This window comes from Balaenoptera ricei, chromosome 1, assembly GCF_028023285.1.
Source record: "Balaenoptera ricei isolate mBalRic1 chromosome 1, mBalRic1.hap2, whole genome shotgun sequence".
Lineage (NCBI taxonomy): Eukaryota > Metazoa > Chordata > Mammalia > Artiodactyla > Balaenopteridae > Balaenoptera > Balaenoptera ricei.
Genome location: NC_082639.1, coordinates 34883976 through 34900963, shown reverse-complemented (window position 1 = coordinate 34900963; position 16988 = coordinate 34883976). Strand labels below are relative to the sequence as shown.

The 16988-nt window shown below is 41.2% G+C and overlaps 1 protein-coding gene across 9 annotated transcripts in view; it reads right to left on the bottom strand.

The window, feature by feature from the left end:
- The window catches only part of CCDC30 (coiled-coil domain containing 30), a 153574-nt gene that overhangs the window by 15267 nt on the left and 121319 nt on the right, over positions 1-16988 (bottom strand). For 8 of the 9 annotated variants that reach the window (XM_059920039.1, XM_059920012.1, XM_059920018.1 and 5 more), the window contains one exon: positions 7319-7431. In XM_059920039.1, coding sequence (XP_059776022.1) covers positions 7319-7431 — 113 coding nt within the window. The remainder of the gene's footprint in view (positions 1-7318; positions 7432-16988) is intronic. The other variant, XM_059920006.1, reaches the window with a different exon arrangement.

Sequence of the window (16988 nt, the reverse complement as noted above, 5' to 3'; positions counted from 1 at the left end):
GCTAAGGCGGCCCCATAGGCCTCTGGGCTGGAATCCATCTTGGAAAAAAGTTGCGCATGCATGTTGGGGAGGGTGCTAGGGCAGGTCAGGTGTGGAAAAAGAAACCAGGTGATTGGCCAAAGGTATACAAAGACCCGGAAGAACTGCCCTATGTAAATGATTTAACCGCCTCTTTACTGCGCTCCTCATCAGGGAGGACACCCACACCCTTTCTCTCCGGGTGTGCATCTCTGCCTTGCTTCTATCTTAACTAAACAAACTGTTTCTCTGTGTGCTCTCCCACTTGTTGTTGTGGTATGTCTCTAATAACAAACTTCGTACCCGTTTTTACAGTTTTTGCCTCCATGAGAAATGCATTTTTCACTGGGGGCAAGAGCCAGGGGGTCTGGTGGCTAGGATTCCTGGTTTTCATTCAGGCTACCCAGGTTCAAATCTTGGGCAGGGAATTAAGATCTAGCTTCGCGCCACCGCTCACTGCTGCCTCTCCGAGATCAAACCTATGAGGTCTAATAACACAAAATCACTCTGAACCAGGATTTCTGCACTACTGACCTTTTGGGCCAGATAATTCTTTCGTGTAGAGAGCTGACCTGTACTTTGAAGAATGCTTAGCGGCATCCTTGGCCTCCACCCACAAGATGCTAGTAGCACCTTCTACAGTGTGACAACCTGAAAAGTCTCCACACATTGCCAAGTGTCCCCTTGCCCTAGAATGCAAACTATCCCCTACTGAAAACCATTGCTCTAGCTAATGTTCCTAAACTAGGTTTGCTCTAAGCCAATAGCAATGGTCCTCAAACTGTGTTCTGACCAGCAACACCATCATCACCTGGCAACTTGTTAGAGATGCAAAGTCTCAGGCTCTATCCCAGAATTACAGAATAAGAAAGTCTGGAGGAGGATCTGTGTTTTACTGGGTCCTCCAGGGGGTTCTGCTGCAGGCTAAAGTTTGGGAGAAACCCTTGGGGGACCTCCTCGCTACTTCTGTTTCATTGTAAACAGACTACTTGTGGCAGGCTGTAAGGGCAGAATGGCCTTTCTTCATTTCTGCTAACAGAACTCAAGTTCATTTAGGTATCCATAAGGATCCCTTGATCTCAAGGAAGGTGGGTGGGCCCCAGGTGTGTGCGGGGTGGGTTGAGGTGGGGATTGGGTGTGTGAGACAGGTAAGTCCTGCTGGGCATTTCAGGAAAAGCTGAGAACTTGAGCAAAGGTCTCTCTCTGCTCTGGCTGCCCTCCTGCCGAGGCTGTTACCTGCAGCTACAGCCGCTGCCTTGTAACCATGAGGTGTGAAGCCTAAGGACAAAGCCATCAGCCCGCCAAGCATGGCAGAGGAGAAGGAGGGAAAGAGCCTGTCCTTAAGCACGCTACTGAGCAACTGAATCAATCTTCATAATCACCTTCCTCCAGATTTCTTGTTATATAAGAATAAAAAAAGTTTGTTTAAATATATTAGTCAGGTTTTTTGTTATCTGTGGTCAATTACATCCTGATATCTTAAAAACAGAAAAACTAAACAAACAAAAGAGTATTCTAATGCTCTCTCTCTAGCCTCTGATTTCCCTGATTGCCTAGAAATTTGAATAATGCCTTTTTAACTGAAAGGAAAAGTGTTTAAGGAATGAAGCATCTGCTCTCTGCCAGTGCAGGCACGGGAGGGCACAGTCATTCAGGCCTATGGTGCTGGGCAGTTTGCCTATGTCAACTGTCTGGGGCTCTGACACTCAAACTGGAGGAAGTCTTAACTAAGTGAAGGGAACTAACGTGTGCTCCAGGCTTTTCACAAGACACCTCGTGTGCCTTTAAAGCAAACTTGTGAAGGTGATGTCCTCACTCTATGACCCAGGAGATGGATGTTGTGCAGTAGACTCAGTGGGTCTGGGTTTCCAGTCCTTGACTGACGCCTGGGAGACAACCTCTAAGCCCTTGGAACATCCTACCTGATAATAATGTCTCTGTATACCTGTGGCTTTGGGCCACACCAGATATTTTATGCTAACAAAATGATTTATGGTGAATGCATTTTTGTTCACCGTGGGCCTGGGCCATGCTGGATCAGTTTGACTTTTCAGGGGTTGGAGAACTGGAGACTAAGTAGTTAAGGTCAATCACAGGAGCTCTCTCTGTCCTCCTGACTAATCCCCGATTAAATCCCTGGATGTCAAGGCTCAGGTGAGTTTCTCTGGCTGGGAATGCTTCATATATATTGTCACACAACGTTGCTGGGAGAATTAAGTACTGCCCATACTACTCCACTGAGGACAGTGGGAAGCTTGCTTGCATCTTGTCTCTCCTGAACTCTCGCTGCACGCTTTTTTCCTTTGATGATTTTAATCTGTATCCTTTCACTGTAATAAACCATAACCATGAATGTAAAAGCTTTCCTAAGATCTGTAAGTCCTAATGAATCTCCAAACCTGAGGGTGGTCTTGAGGACTCCTGACACAGAGGGAAGTTACTTTTACAGAGAAGAATCTGACTCCAGAGGCTGTGATCTCTGACTATGCCCCAGTGCTATAATACCAGCAAAGCCAGGCAAACCGGATATTGTCAATTTCTCTTTGAGATATTTTGTTTTACATAAAAACTAGGAACCAGATGGGAGGGGAAGAGCAAAGCAGACTTATTTAGATACTAATTCTAGTCAAACTATGATGGAATAGCTACTCCAAGAGAGTCTTATGTTCTTGTAAGTTATATCTTACCTCTAAATGTGTTTTTGCAAGACTCTTCCATTTTCCAAAATAGTGCCCCTCTCTCTCCTACTTGCTGATTGTAAATAAAAGAATCATTTTGTAGGGACTTCCCTGGTGGCGCAGTGGTTGAGAGTCCGCCTGCCAATGCAGGGGACACCGGTTTGATCCCTGGTCGAGGAAGATCCCACATGATGCGGAGCAACTAAGCCCGTGCGCCACAACTACTGAGCCTGCGCTCTAGAGCCCACAAGCCACAACTACTGAAGCCTGCGCGCCTAGAGCCTGTGCTCTGCAACAAGAGAAGCCAACGCAATGAGAAGCCCGCGCACCGCAATGAAGAGTAGCTCCCGCTCACTGGAACTAGAGAAAAAGCCCATGAGCAGCAACCAAGACTCAATGCAGCCAAAAAAATAAAATTAAAATTAAAATTAAAAAAGAAAGGAATCATTTTGTATATTTTTCCCTTAGAAGATTAATTTAGCTGTTAGCCAGATGCCAAGCGGAGATGTTTGAATTCTGGTAAGCCAGAGACATGGATACAGGGCCTTGTCACCAGCTTGTCAGTGCGTGTGGCAGTGACTGACTGTGGGGATTGTCCCCAATCCACTTTCTCCTTCTTCTGTCGTTATAGAGCCCTGGATTTAGCTTGGCACTTGGTTGCTCAAATAGGAACTGCATTTTCTGGCTTTCCTTGCAGTTAGATGAGGCTATGGGAATAAGTCCTGGCCAACAGCTGGAGTGGAAGTAGTGTGCCTTCCAGGAGAATGGAATGCCCTTGCTGTCCCCTCTTTCTCCCTTCTTGTTGGAAGAAATGTGGATATGGTGGTGAACCACCTGAACTATGTGGCTAAGTGCTAAAGATGCTGGAGCAACAACAAGGAAGGAGTCTAGACTTCGGAAACATGGAGCTACCATATCCATCCTGCACTTTTAGGTAAGAGAGAAAACCCTCCCTTTTTAAAGACATTCTTATTCAGTGTCTCTGCTGCAGCAACTCAACCTACATCCTAATTAATAGAGTTGCTCTAGATATCTGGGTTCATAAAACTGCCTTAGACCTGTTCAGTTCTGTGGCCCTTGCAGCACCCATTACACAATATGAGGTACCTATTCTTGCAGATTGTGACTTATGTTCTTTACAGGGAGATATTTCTATCTCATAAATGTTCTCATTTTCCCTTATACTAGGAAGAGCTTGGCAAAAGATATCACCGGGTTTCAGCATCCTCTGGTCCATAGCTTCAGAGGTTTAACACTATCTAACAGTACACCTGTTGTTCTCTGAGTTTCCCAGCTGTTCACAGTTCCTCTGATTTCTGACATCATTTGAAACACAACATGTATTTCTGGAATTGCTTTTACCCTTTCTGCCCTGGGATATTAAAACCCACGTCTGCAGCTTCCATGCCAGACAGCTGCTGTCTCTCTTATCCTGCCATTTGGACTATTAAAATATTAATTTATTTTTTAAAGGTTATAAATTATAGAAAAATTTGGGAAAAAACCCAACTCCCATATGATCAGTATTATAATATTCTTGTATTTCCTTCCAGTCTTTTTATAAGCATCTTTTTTTTAAAACACTGTCTACATTAAAATTATCTTATGCTCTTTTCATTTATTGTATCACAGCATTTTCCCATGTTGTTATCTAGTCTTCATGGCCACCATCTTTTACAGCTGTATTATGTTCCATCAAGTGAATGTATTATACTTGACCTAACTGGATCCTATTGCTTGATATTCAGGCTTCTTTCAGTAGTGCTACATGGTTTGAAGAGTATGTGGATGCAGTTCAGCTGGGGAGAGCTTAGATCCTTCCCTTCCATAGCAGCCTGGTTATTTGACACACCTATTAGTTTAGCCAGAAGTTCTGTTGGCCAACTTGCCTGAAGAACATGCGGATTTTCTAAGTTTATGTTTGGCTTTGTTAATTTGTACAATAAGACAGCACAATACTCATGTTCTAAAATTTAAGGACAACTTTTGCTTATGTTTATATAAAACCAGATGGTCTTTCATTTATTTTTATTTCAAAAAGGCAAGGAATTTGTTCCTCTGGAAGATTAGCTGGGAAAACATGGAAAAAAATAAGCATTGTTTGTAAAGGTCAGGAGTGGGATCAGGGGAATGAAAACAAAAATGAACCTAGAGTTTTGACAATCCCTTCCATTTTCTTTCCTAAAGTTGTAGTTTTCAACCCTAGGTGCCCATCAGAATCACATGGGGATGATTTTAGAAAAGTATTGATCCCTAAGCCCTATCCTCACAGATTCTGATTTAATTAATCTATGTTGGGGCCCATGCATGTGCAGCTAGGGTTAGCATCCACTGTCCTAAAGGGTTTGGACAAATAATATGGAAAACTATTCAGCCTCACTAGCCATCAAAGAAATGTCTATAACTGAGCATTAAAAATCATAGAATAAGTTGAGCAAAAGAAGTCAGACACAGGACTTCCCTGGTGGCACAGTGGTTAAGAATCCGCCTGCCAATGCAGGGGACACAGGTTCGAGCCCTGGTCTGGGAAGATCCCACATGCTGCGGAGCAACTAAGCCCATGAGCCACAACTACTGAGCCTGTGCTCTACAGCCCGTGAGCCACAACTACTGAGCCCACGTGCCACAACTACTGAAGCCCCCGTGCCTACAGCCCATGCTCCACAACAAGAGAAGCCACCACAATGAGAAGCCCACGCACCTCAACGAAGAGTAGCCCCCGCTCACCACAACTAGAGAAAACCCACGCACAGCAACGAAGACCCAACGCAACCAAAAATAAATAAATTTATTTTAAAAAAAAAGTCAGACACAAAAGATCACACGCAGTATAATTCCATTTTGATGAAATTCTAGGAGAAGCAGAAATCAGAAGAGTGGATGCCTGGGAGGAGGTGGAGGAGCAAGAGATACAGACTGACAGCAAAAAGGTAGGAGAGAAATTAAAGGGATAATGGAAATGTTCTGTATCTTGATTGGGCTAGTGGTTAGGTGGGTGTATACATTTGTCAAAACTCATCAAACAGTACACTTGTCAAAACTCATCAAATTGTACATTTAAAATCGGTGTATATGTAAATTATACCTCACTTAAAAGAAAGAACACTGGGGAAAGTTTCATCAGAGCCCTCCCCCACCTAAAGTAGCACCCAATGCAAATTCGGATGTGGTGAAATTGTTACTCATATAATGACGGCAGAAAATTTTGGTAGGATGCTTCTGAATGTTTGATAATACATTTTATGATCCATAGCTCCAGCTTTTGGACTAGTAATTCCACACCTAGGAATTTACTCTATAAAAATAATTTTTAAAATGAAAAATATATGTACAAAAATGGTTTTTTTTTACTTTGAATGAAAACATCAATCACAGGACCAGTGGATAATTCTTAACTAAATCTGGGCTATGTTGTGAGGGTTGATTCCAGCAGGCCTAGAATTAGCCTGAGCTGTTTTGCTAAAGTTCTTGCTTGGCGCTGACCACTGGTCAAGGAATGAAATACACTGATTAAAACAGTGTTGCTTTGCAACCAAAGGTCTGGAGTTTCAGAAAATGGTTTTTAAATCATTATCATGACTACCATCAACATAGTAGGTGAGTGAGAACATAAGAGAATAAGAAACTTCAACCTATAGAAAGAATAGAGCAGAGGGGCGCAGAGCTCGGAGCAGAGAGGTGGGTCATGGAGAAAAACTAAAAATAAGTAGATATAATAACAGCTGTGTGCTAGACACTGTTCTAAGTAAACGCTTTACATATATTCATTCGGTTAATTCTCATAACAACTTTATGCGATAGGAATGGCTATTTTGTCCATATTAAAGATGAGATACCTCAGGCACAGAGAGGTTATTTAACTTGCCCAAGGTCACAGCTAGTTCCTAGTAGAACCAGTAATTATATCCAAGCAATATGGCTCCAGAGTCCATAGTCTGAACTACTAAGCTACATTTCAGAGAGGAGGAGAGCGGGAGGAATCTGGTAGGATGATGACCAGGGAATGGAAGAAAGAGCAGGTAGTTTGGGAACATAAAGTTTTATTGAGCACCTGTTATATACCAGGGCCTGTGGATAAAAGGATGAGTAAGACCTTGGCCCATGTCCTTTAAAACCTACAGTCTGGTGAGGAAGACAGGTGTCACGTTATTTCACAACAACATGGCAAGTTCTTAAATAATTACAGAGAGCCATGTACAAAGGGCTACAGGAACACAAAGAGTGACACCTCACTCAACCCAGGCCGGAGGTGTCAAGAAAGGCTTCTTGAGGAGGTGACTCCTAGGCTGAGAATGAAGAGTTGAAATAGGGAGAGCGTGGTCCAGACTGAGGAAAGTACGCGAGGGAAAAAGAAGGCTGAAGGCAAGTGAGGGGGTATATTTGGGGAAGAGCAAGATGTTAGATACCACTAGAGCTCAATAAATAGTAATTCCCTTCCCCCTCCCTCTCTTGGGAAGAAATGAGGTCCCACATCTCCCTAGGAAAAGCCCTATAGATAGAACTTCTGGGAACGAAGGAAAACGGTGTTGGCGTTCTTGAAAGGTCACTTCTACGAGCATCCCCTGCTCTGGCTCCCTAAGAAGTAGCTCACAGTCTTCTAAAGGGAACTTGTTTTTGTTTACCTCACATGGACATCAAGCTGCTTCAAAAATTGTCCATACTCTTCACGTAGAGCTTCCTTCTCCTGCTGCAACCCAGACAGCTTCTCTGACAATTCCTGGTTGCTCTTGAGCTGCTGAAAAACATTTTAAAAAATGGGAATACTCTGCTGAATAAAGGTTTGATGTTGACGAAATGTAAACTGGCAAAGCCTTTCTGCTGAAAAAGGCTTATGGAAATCATAGTAGCGTCCTGTGACTTTGCACTTCCAGAATTCCCGAAAGCCAATAGCTCTTTTCCTTGACTTTTGTTCCCCCAACCTTTCCAGTAGTTTTGTGAGCATTTAATTCCACACATAGAAAGTTTTCCAGCTTGAAGTAGAGTGAAAGCTGTGTTCCTGACCTAACCCTGACTAATAAAGTATTTGGTTCTAGAAGTGGCTCTGGGGAGTCTGGACTTGGTATCTGAGCTGGTTGGATTTGAAGGCAGTTTAATCTTGTCACTAATACTAGTAATCCATGACAGAAAAGTTGATTAAATTATAATATAGTTGCTTGTGGTGAAGTGCTTTGGCAGACCACAGGACTGCTACAAAGTTACAGAGGCACTGAGAACTCCAAGGAGTGTGGGGTGGCTAGCCGCACCTGACCATGTTAATGAGCCTCAGAGGAGAAAATGTCCAACTTGGGATTTAATTATTGGAACAAGGCATACTCAGAGACCTACAACACGTCCTTCATGTAGGCAGCAGGTCAATATATCCAAAACCCAAATTTCATCAAGTAGGTTGCAGAATTGCAGCATAAGTTGATTTCATAGCCTTGCCACATCTCTTATGTGAAAAATAGTGCTTTATTTGGAAATACATGCAAATCTGAGAATTGGGAACGAGAACATCCGACAGCATTCCAATAACTTTGAGCACCCTGGACCTAGAAATCCTACCGAGCCCCTCTTATCAGCATAAGCAGTCCTGCTGTCTCAGGAGATTAACCACTCTTGCATCGAGGACTCTACTGACTCCACCTGAGGCAGCTACCTGTGCAAGGATACCTATTATTCTTAACACCCACCCTATACCACTACCGCTTCTCTTTGCCTCCAATCCTACAACTAGAGTCAGATCCCAGCCCATCCTGGGGAGTGGGGGTTGAGTATAGGGACTGACCTAGGAGGACTGCCATATTGAAAGAATGGAAAGATTCTGCCAAATTAAATTGGCAGAAACCTGAGGAATACAGGTAGGTCTGTATTTGTGGGGCATTATACTAGGGAGAAAGGAATATAATGTTGAATAGGCTGAATTTATTGACATGGATGCACTTACCAGAGATTCAGGATTTAATGTGTTAATTTTAACATCTAACGTGACTTTAATAGTTTGCTTGGTTGGTGGACTGAAACTTGGACTCAACAGTGACCTGTGTTAAATGACATTAAGATGCCATACTTCCTTGGTATAAGAGAGGAAAGAATCCAAAGTCTTAAGTAGATAGGAAGTTTGGAGTAGATTTGTCATGGGTGACCTGCTCACCCACCTCATCACTATGACCCACACATCACTCAGAAGACACTCCTCTCACCAAGGCTTTGCCAAATACACTGGTGAGTGGAGCACCAGATTCCTTGAAATGCTCTATCATGCTCTCCTACTGAGGATGATGGTGGGAGATGCCAAATTGAAGGCCAGATTTTAGTGGGGATGATGGTACTGCAGCGTGTCAGAGGTCAAGTGGCAATGTTTAACCCCCTGATACGAGGTGGGCATTATTACTCTTATTAGATAATAGGGCCAGAGATTTAACCAAATGGTTTGACTCATAGCAATCTTTGGTTGTAGTTAATTGCTCACAGTGATTACAGGACTAAAATAGATGAACAGCCTATTAAAGTTTTACTTGAGTTGTATTTTTAAATAAATGAATAAATAAATAAATGCACCTGGGTCTGGTGAACAGAGGCCCAATTTGAATGACAACAATGGAGAGTAATGGCCTCTTACTCAATCCCCAGACCTGAGTCAGTTCAGACCCAGGGTCCTTTTGCTAGGTTGTCTTTAGGAAGAACCTTGTGTGTGATGCTGCCACAAGCATGTGATCTTCTCCCAAGCCTTCCCCAAAGAGGTCTGTGGCCTTTTACCCAGGTGACTGGGCATTGGAGAAAGGGAACTATCTAGACTTTGGGGGAATTACGTACAGTACAGTGGTTCTTACTCAACACTAATACCTTGGAACCCAAAATGAGACTAAGGTTCACAATTCAGAGTGGGGGCTTAAGGAAGTAAGGTGGAAAATGGAGTTTGAACACACAGAGTGTCTTAGAGTATGTCTGCAGTGATTCATTAGCTCAGTGTAGGTTTCATGATGGGCCTAGTGCGTTTGTGAATCTCCTCAGTGATTATTCCCCAATTCTTGAATGTATAGTCAAACTAGACAATCTGGAATAGCAGATTCTCTTTGTTGGCTTTCTGACCTGAGGGCTATTGATGGTAGAAAAGGCCAAGTGCTTGGAATGCCTCTTCAGAGTCTAGAATCAACTTATACCACCTTTGCCTTCAACCCATTTATCAAGCAACCTTCAAGGCTGTATGGTTTTAGTGGTGCCCAAAGCAAAACAAAGATCTGTGCTGTGCCAGGCTGCAGTGCAAACTGCTTTGCCACTTGGGCTTTATGACCCAAAGTTGCTCCAAGTTCCCATGGCAGCTGAGGAAGCAATACAGAGCCTCTGGAAAACTGTAGTTTAATGTTATGATTTGGGAGGAAAGTCATCTCTCCTCCCATAATAACTCTTTGCCTTTTGAGAAAGGTCCTTGCTTGTGACTGGCCCTGGTGGAGACTGAATGGTTGGCTGTGAGAAATCAAGTATCAAGTAACCTGAGCTGCCCTTCCTGAAACGAGGTGTTCTATTATCCACTGAGCATTGAGCTGGGCATGTGCAGTAGTACTCCATCCTCAAACAGAATTGCTATGTAAAATACTGAGCCCAAGCAGGTCCTTAAGGTTCCAAGCTGCATTAGCAAGTGGTACTTACTTCTATTGCATCACCACCTCTCTCAACCCAAACCTATGGCCTAATGGGGAGTTCTCTATGACCAGTTAGCCAAGGAAGAATAAATTCGGTCCTGATGTACGTATGATTCTGTACAATATGCAGCAACCACTAAGCTGGGACGAAGTGAGAGAGTAGCATTGACATATATACACTACCAAACGTAAAATAGATAGCTAGCGGGAAGCAGCTGCATTGAACAGGGAGATCAGCTCAGTGCTTTGTGACCATCTAGAGGGGTGGGATAGGGAGGATGGGACGGAGACGCAAAAGGGAGGGGATATGGGGATATATGTATATGTATAGCTGATTCACTTTGTTATACAGCAGAATCAAACACAACATTGTAAAGCAATTATACTCCAATAAAGCTGTTAAAAAAAAAAAAAGTAGGGCTGCTGTGGCATACAGCCCCAACTGAGGGGTAGCCCTTAAGACCAGGGGGAAGGGAAGTCTCAGTGGGCAAAGCTTGTGTTCACTTTGCCTGGAAAGGGAGATGTTCAGAGGCATGGACCTATGCTAATTTATAGAAAGTTTCTAATAGTTTGGCCAGATGATCAGGGATTTGGAAAGCATAATATTGGAGGACTGATGAAAAAGAGGCCTGGAAAAGGGGCCTGGACTAGAAATGCTGTCCAATTAGTGGGAATGTTCTATGTCTGCACTCTCCAACATGGTGGTCACTTGCCATCTGTGGCTACTGAACACATGAAACGTGCCTAGTGTGTCTGAGGAACTGAATTTTTAATTTTATGTAATTTTAATTAACTTAAATTTAGATAGGCACATGTGGCTAGTTGACACAATATTAGACAGCACAGGCCTAGAGTGTGAACATATATGTGTTACATGTGTTTCTGCTCAGCAGAGGGCTTCCACAGAAGAGGTGGCTCTCAATAATCAGGTGGAAAAAATAGTACATTCTGGATGTCACTTAGCCTCTTTTTCTATCCCCTATTTGCTCATTCAGTGGGCTCACGTACAAAGTGCATGGGGGCAGGAATATATTTTATAAGGAGTCACCAAGGCTAATCCACTCAACATGCTAAAAGCACAGATCAATGTTGAGCAACTGTTATGGCACCATCCACTGGGGGGCCAGGCAGTCACCTGGTAGTAGGTTTATTATACTGGACCCCTTCCACCATGCAGAGAACAACAATTTGTCCTCAGTGAAAGAGACACTCATTTTATTTTATTTTATTTTTGTTCTTTTCATTAATTTTTATTGGAGTAGAGTTGATTTACAATGTTGTTAGTTTCTTGCTGTACAGCAAAGTGATTCAATCATACGTATATATATATCCACTCTTTTTTAGATTTCCTTCCCATTTAGGTCACCACAGAGCACTGAGTAGAGTTTCCTGTGCTATAGAGTAGGTTCTCATTAGTTATCTATTTTATACATAGTAAGGAAACACTCATTTTAGATATGGATTTACTTTCTCTGTCCACAATACTTTTGCCAGGACCACCATCTGTGGACTTACCAAATTCTTTATTTCTTGTCATGATATACTACCACACAACATGGCTTCTGACCAAGAAAATCATTTTACAGTAAGAGAAGTGAAACAGAGGCTCATATATATGAGAGTCATTGGTCTCACCATATATCCCACTATCCAGTAAAAAAAACCAACCTGCAAAACAGTGGAAAGACCTATGGAAGATGTAGTTATGATGCTGGCTAGGTGAAAACATCTTTTGAGGTTCAGTGGTGTCTGATAAGATGATGTCTAAACTTTTAACCATTGAGTGATATATGATGCTCTTTCTCTCAGAGCCAGAATATGGGAAAGAAACCAAGAGCTGGAATGGGAGTGGCTTTTCAAACCTATACCTCATTGGCAAAACATGTGTTATTGTATTATTGGTAGTTAACTTATAATTAAGTTTTAAAGTTAGTATATCCATGTGGATTGAGACTGAAGAAGCAGCAATTAACATTACCCCCAAATGACCACAGATGCTGCTGGGACTCTGAGAAGTTAAGTGTATCAATGAAACAGGAGGCAGGGCACAACCTTTAAAAGAATGACATAGCTGTTGAGGATACGACAAAAACTGGTTGGAACCGATTAGGTCAAAGATGGCAGAAGATTCGACTTCCAGTAGACTTTGAGCCTCATTATATGCTCGTTGTAATTAGCTAAATGACATACCCACAGGTGCCGTGACAGTTCTGAGGCCAACCATAAAAGTCCAAAAAGTGGGCAGTCGCCCAATTCCTGCAAATCCCTGTCCCTTCTCCAAAATAGTTGGAATAATCCTCCCACTCATTAGCCTATGAAATTACCCAGCCTATAAAAATTAACCACGTCATATTTCGGGGCCTCTCACCTTCTGAGATGGCCCACACTCTGTCTGTGGAGTGAGTTTCTCCCAGGGCTGCTCTGGCCTTTTGAGATGGACTGCATTCTGTCTATGGAAAATGTTTCTCTCTAAATAAATCCATTTCTTACCTATCACTTTGTTATCCACTGAATTCTTTCTGAGATGAGACAGAAGAACCTCAGCTTCATTAAGTCCTGAGACCAGGTGTGTGATCTCAATTAAGACAGTGGGCTCAAGTCCCAGTCTGGGTTTTGGCTGGGTTCAAGTCCCAATCTGAGTTGTGCGATTTCATTTTCATTTATATGAGTGATAGTGCATCCTATTAGGGGAAAGCATACTATTCTTCATTTTTTTAAAAAAAAAATTTTAATTTAATTTAATTTTTTTAATACAGCAGGTTCTTATTAGTTATCTATTTTAAACATATTAGTTTATATATGTCAATCCCAATCTCCCAATTCATCCCACCACCAGCCAACCCCTCCCGGCCCGCCCCCCCGCCACCGTCGCTTTCCACCCTAGGTGTCCATATGTTTGTTCTCTACATCTGTGTCTCTATTTCTGCCCTGCAAACAGGTTCATCTATACCAGTTTTCTAGGTTCCACATATGTGTTAATATACGATATTTGTTTTTCTCTTTCTGACTTACTTCACTCTGTATGACAGTCTCTAGATCCATCCACGTCTCTACAAATGACCCAATTTCGTTCCTTGTTATGGCTGAGTAATATTCCGTTGTATATATGTACCACATCTTCTTTATCCATTCGTCTGTCAATGGGCATTTAGGTTGCTTCCATGACCTGGCTATTGTAAATAGTGCTGCAATGAACACTGGGGTGCATGTGTCTTTTTGAATTATGGTTTTCTCTGGGTATATGCCCAGTAGTGGGATTGCTGGGTCATATGGTAATTCTATTTTTAGTTTTTTAAGGAACCTCCACACTGTTCTCCATAGTGGCTGTATCAATTTACATTCCCACCAACAGTGCAAGAGGGTTCCCTTTTCTCCACACCCTCTCCAGCATCTGTTGTCTGTAGATTTTCTGATGATGCCCATTCTAACTGGTGTGAGGTGATACCTCATTGTAGTTTTGATTTGCATTTCTCTAATAATTAGTGATGTTGAGCAGTTTTTCATGTGCTTCTTGGCCATCTCTATGTCTTTTTTGGAGAAATGTCTATTTAGGTCTTCTGCCCATTTTTTGGTTGGGTTGTTTGTTTTTTTTAATATTGAGCTGCATGAGCTGTTTATATATTTTGGAGATTAGTCCTTTCTCCGTTGATTAGTTTGCAAATATTTTCTCCCATTCTGAGGGTTGTCTTTTTGTCTTGTTTGCAGTTTCCTTTGCTTTGCAAAAGCTCTAAAGTTTCATTAGGTCCCATTTGTTTATTTTTGTTTTTACTTCCATTTCTCTAGGAGGTGGATCAAAAACGATCTTGCTGTGATTTATGTCAAAGAGTGTTCTTCCTATGTTTTCCTCTAAGAGTTGTATAGTGTCCAGTCTTACATTTAGGTCTCTAATCCATTTTGAGTTTATTTTTGTGTATGGTGTTAGGAAGTGTTCTAATTTCATTCTTTTACATGTAGCTGTCCAGTTTTCCCAGCACCACTTATTGAAGAGGCTGTCTTTTTTCCACTGTATATCCTTGCCTCCTTTGTCATAGATTAGTTGACAATAGGTGTGTGGGTTTATCTCTGGGCTTTCTATCCTGTTCCATTGATCTATATTTCTGTTTTTGTGCCACCACCATATTGTCTTGTTTACTGTAGCTTTGTAGTATAGTCTGAAGTGAGGGAGTCTGATTCCTCCAGCTCCATGTTTTCCCCTCAGACTGCTTTGGCTATTTGGGGTCTTTTGTGTCTCCATACAAATTTTAAGATTTTTTTGTTCTAGTTCTGTAAAAAATGCCACTGGTAATTTGATAGGGATTGCATTGAATCTGTAGATTGCTTTGGGTAGTATAGTCCAATATTTTCACAATATGGATTCTTCCAATTCAAGAACATGGTATATCTCACCAACTGTTTGTGTCATCTTTGATTACTTTCATCAGTGTCGTACAGTTTTCTGAGTACAGGTCTTTTACCTCCTTAGGTAGGTTTATTCCTAGGTATTTTATTCTTTTTGTTGCAATGGTGAATGGGATTGTTTCCTTAATTTCTCTTTCTGATCTTTCATTGTTAGTGTCTAGGAATGCAAGAGATTTTTGTGCATTAATTTTGTATCCTGCAACTTTACCAGATTCATCGATTAGCTCTAGTAGTTTTCTGGTGGCACCTTTAGGATTCTCTATGTATAGTATCATGTCATCTGCAAACAGTGACAGTTTTACTTCTTCTTTTCCAATTTGGATTCCTTTTATTTCTTTTTCTTCTCTGATTGCCATGGCTAGGACTTCCAAAACTATGTTGAATAATGGTGGCAAGAGTGGACATCCTTGTCTTGTTCAAGATCTTAGAGGAAATGCTTTCAGTTTTCACCATTGAGAATGATGTTTGCTGTGGGTTTGTCGTATATGGCCTTTATTATGTTGAGGTAGGTTCCCACTATGCCCACTTTCTGGAGAGTTTTTATCATAAATGGGTGTTGAATTTTGTCGAAAGCTTTTTCTGCATTTATTGAGATGATCATATGGTTTTTATTCTTCAGTTTGTTAATATGGTGTATCACATTGATTGATTTGCATATACTGAAGAATCCTTGCATCCCTGGGGTAAATCCCACTTGATCATCGTATATGATCCTTGTAATGTGTTGTTGGATTTTGTTGAGGACTTTTGCATCTATATTCATCAGTGATATTGGTCTATAATTTTCTTTTTTTGTAGTATCTTTGTCTGGCTTTGGTATCAGGGAGATGGTGGCCTCATAGAATGAGTTTGGGACTGTTCCTTCCTCTGCAATTTTTTGGAAGAGTTTGAGAAGGGTGGGTGTTAGCTCTTCTCTAAATGTTTGATAGAATTCACCTGTGAAGCCATCTGGTCCAGGACTTTTGTTTGTTGGAAGATTTTTAAGCACAGTTTCAATTTCATTACTTGTGATTGGTTTATTCATATTTTCTATTTCTTCCTGGTTCAGATTTGGAAGGTTATACATTTCAAAGAAGTTGTCCATTTCTTCAATGTTGTCCATTTTATTGGCATATAGTTGCTTGTAGTAGTCTCTTAGGATGCTTTGTATTTCTGTGGTGTCTGTTGTAACTTCTTCTTTTTCATTTCTAATTTTATTGATTTGAGTCCTCTCCCTCTTTTTCTTGATGAGTCTGGCTAAAGGTTTATCAATTTTGTTTATCTTCTCAAAGAACCAGCTTTTAGTTTTATTGATCTTTGCTATTGTTTTCTTTGTTTCTATTTCTTTTATTTCTGCTCTGATCTTTATGATTTCTTTCCTTCTACTAACTTCGGGTTTTGTTTGTTTTTCTTTCACTAGTTCCTTTAGGCGTAAGGTTAGATTGTTTATTTGAGATTTTTCTTGTTTCTTGAGGTAGGCTTGTATTGCTAAAAACTTCCCTCTTAGAACTGCTTTTGATGCATCCCGCAGGTTTTGGATCATTGTGTTTTCATTATCATTTGTCTCTAGGTATTCTTTGATTTCCTCTTTGATTTCTTCAGTGATCTCTTGGTTATTTAGTAACGTATCGTTTAGCCTCCATATGTTTGTGTTTTTTATCTTTTTTTCCCTGTAATTGATTTCTAATTTCATAGCTTTGTGGTCAGAAAAGATGCTTGATATGATTTCGATTTTCTTAAATTTACTGAGGCTTGATTTGTGACCCAAGATGTGATCTTTCCTGGAGAATGTTCCGTGTGCCCTTGAGAAGAAAGTGTAATCTGCTGTTTTTGGATAGAATGTCCTATAAATATCAATTAAATCTATCTGGTCTATTGTGTCATTTAAAGCTTGTGTTTCCTTATTAATTTTCTGTCTGGGTGATCAGTCCATTGGTGGAAGTGAGGTGTTAAAGTCCCCCACTATTATTGTGTTACTGTTGATTTTATAGCTGTTAGCAGTTGCCTTATGTATTGAGGAGCTCCTATGTTGGGTGCATATATATTTATAATTGTTATATCTTCTTCTTGGATTAATCCCTTGATCATTATGTAGTGTCCTTCCTTGTCTCTTGTAACATTCCTTATTTTAAAGTCTATTTTATCTGATATAAGTATCAGCTTTCTTTTGATTTCCATTTGCATGGAATATCTTTTTCCATCCCCTCACTTTCAGTCTGTATGTGTCCCTAGGTCTGAAGTGGGTCTCTTGTAGACAGCATATATATGGGTCTTGTTTTTGTATCCATTCAGC